The 2,177-nt window shown below is 32.4% G+C and overlaps 1 protein-coding gene across 1 annotated transcript; it reads left to right on the forward strand.

Annotated features, from left to right (window-relative positions):
* Positions 1–234: 234 nt before the first annotated feature.
* Positions 235–762, forward strand: LOC145113679 (uncharacterized). Its single transcript, XM_079049740.1, has one exon. The coding sequence runs from the start codon at positions 235–237 to the stop codon at positions 760–762; it is 528 nt and encodes a 175-aa protein (XP_078905866.1).
* The last annotated feature ends 1,415 nt before the right edge of the window (positions 763–2,177 follow it).

Below are 2,177 nucleotides of genomic sequence, written 5' to 3' on the forward strand. Positions count from 1 at the left end.
GAACATTCGGAATCTGCATGCTCATCTTGAGGGGGAGTAAAGGAATTTATTTTAATTCTTATCTAGTTTATAGCTTATCATTGATGTTCTTATCTAGTTTATAGCTTATCCTTTTGTTTAGCTAGTTTGTTAGCTTTATTCTCTTTTAAAGGAACGTATTGTATACCTTTGATTCAGTTTTTTACAAAGCAATAAACAAGTTGGCTCTTATCAGTTTTTTCAGTTGACGATTATATGAGAATGTCTGAGAGGACCGCACGAGAAAGTTTGTATTTATTGGCAAGAGGTGTTGTCGAAACCTTCAATGACCAATACTTGTGCAAACCTTCGTTGCATGATATGCAACAACTATATGCGGCGCATGAAGAAAGACATGGTTTTCCGGGTATGCTTGGGAGCACTGACTGCACACACCGGAAATGGAGAAATTGCTCTGTGGCGTGGAAAGGCCAGTATTCGAGCGGTCATCATGGAGCGCCTTCGTTGGTATTAGAGGCTGTTGCTTCACAAGATTTATGGATTTGGCATGCTTTTTTCGGGGTTGCGGGTTCTAACAACGACGTCAACGTTCTCGATCAATCACCAATATTTGACGATCTTTTGTCAGGAAAAGCCTCGGATGCTCCTTTCACAGTGAATGGAAATGAATATAAGTTTGGGTATTACCTTACAGACGGAATATATCCACAATATTCCACGTTTGTGAAGGCGTTTCGACACCCAATAGATCCAATGGACACATATTTCAAGAGACGACAATAAGGAGCTCGTAAGGACGTTGAACGTGCTTTTGGGGTTTTGAAATCAAAATGGCACATAGTTGAACATGCGTCAAGACCTTATGAGTTAGATACTCTACGATATATCATGTATGCATGTATCATAATGCATAACATGGTTGTCGAAGATAAATGACGCAATATTGCAACGTATTCGCCTACGGAGCCAAGACATGTGCAATTTCAACTAGGGACATCAGAATATTTACATAGAGTGGTTGATATTCAAGATCAGCGAAAACACAAGCAACTCCGTGAAAACTTGGCGAATTACATCTATGTTGGTCACGAAGATGAAGATGAATAGTTTTAGGCCAAAAAAATGTAGGTTTTATCATCTTTTTTTTTTTGGCTTTTTAGGTTTTTAAATGTTTTTGTGTTTTGTTGTAATTTTTTTAATGTTGTTTTTAATTTATGTATTATTAAAATTTTATTTTTACTTTTCAAATATAAATAAATAAAAAAAAACAAATTCGAAATATAGAAAAAAAACATCAAAAAATAAAATAAAATAGAAAATAGAAAATAATTGGTGTTATCACATGTTATTAGATGTTGCTCATTTCCACATTGGGTGTTATAACACCAAATTGTGACTAAGATGATGAGGTGGACAATTTGGATGTGATAACATGTAATAACATGTTGTCCACACCTAATAGTCTTATATCCTCAAAGTTCTTTTTATCACATTAAATATAAAGCAATAAGAGATTTATATGTTTTAACTTTTTTTTAATGCTTGAAATAATATTACCTAACTATGATGTCTGAATGAGCATGGCACCTTATCTTGCCTTCATATTCTTGAATTGTTTTATGTGATTAAACTATGAACTCAATCATGCATTGTTGTGTAGAATGTGGGACATTGTGTCTCAAAACACCAAGATATTTTAATTGAACTATTTAAGAGATTATTTTCATGCTGAAATCTAAAAATATTATTTTAAAATAGTATTTAAATTTATCTTTAAAATGTTATTTAAACACATACAACTTTATTTTCAATATTTATAATATCCCCTCTACTATATATTATTTTCGTTATGATATTTTAAGTATATTTTTAGAATTTTAAAATAATTGCTACGGTTTTAACTTTTAACAAGTTAGCTCAATTCCCTTTGTTTTATTAATGAGTATTTTTACGGGCCGTCATGGTTCCTCCTATCACGGTAAAAAAGCCATTGGAGCTTGTACCTAGTCCACACAATTTAATCAAGTTTCAAAGATCTTCAATTTAATAATTAATCTGCAATTATTGGTTTCTAGAAATTTAAATTTTAAAGAATACATATCTATTGAAAGAGACAAAAGTAGTCGAGTAACACGATAAAGACGGAGAGTTCTTTCAAAGCATAATAATAGTGATACCACCTCTTCCGGTACGGGTAT

Source organism: Lactuca virosa, chromosome 5, assembly GCF_052849685.1.
Source record: "Lactuca virosa cultivar CGN04683 chromosome 5, Lactuca_virosa_CGN04683_v6, whole genome shotgun sequence".
Taxonomy (NCBI): domain Eukaryota; kingdom Viridiplantae; phylum Streptophyta; class Magnoliopsida; order Asterales; family Asteraceae; genus Lactuca; species Lactuca virosa.

Bases quoted from the DNA above. Each gene is read 5' to 3' on its own strand.
- LOC145113679 (XM_079049740.1), top strand. From the start codon at position 235: ATGAGAATGTCTGAGAGGACCGCACGAGAAAGTTTGTATTTATTGGCA.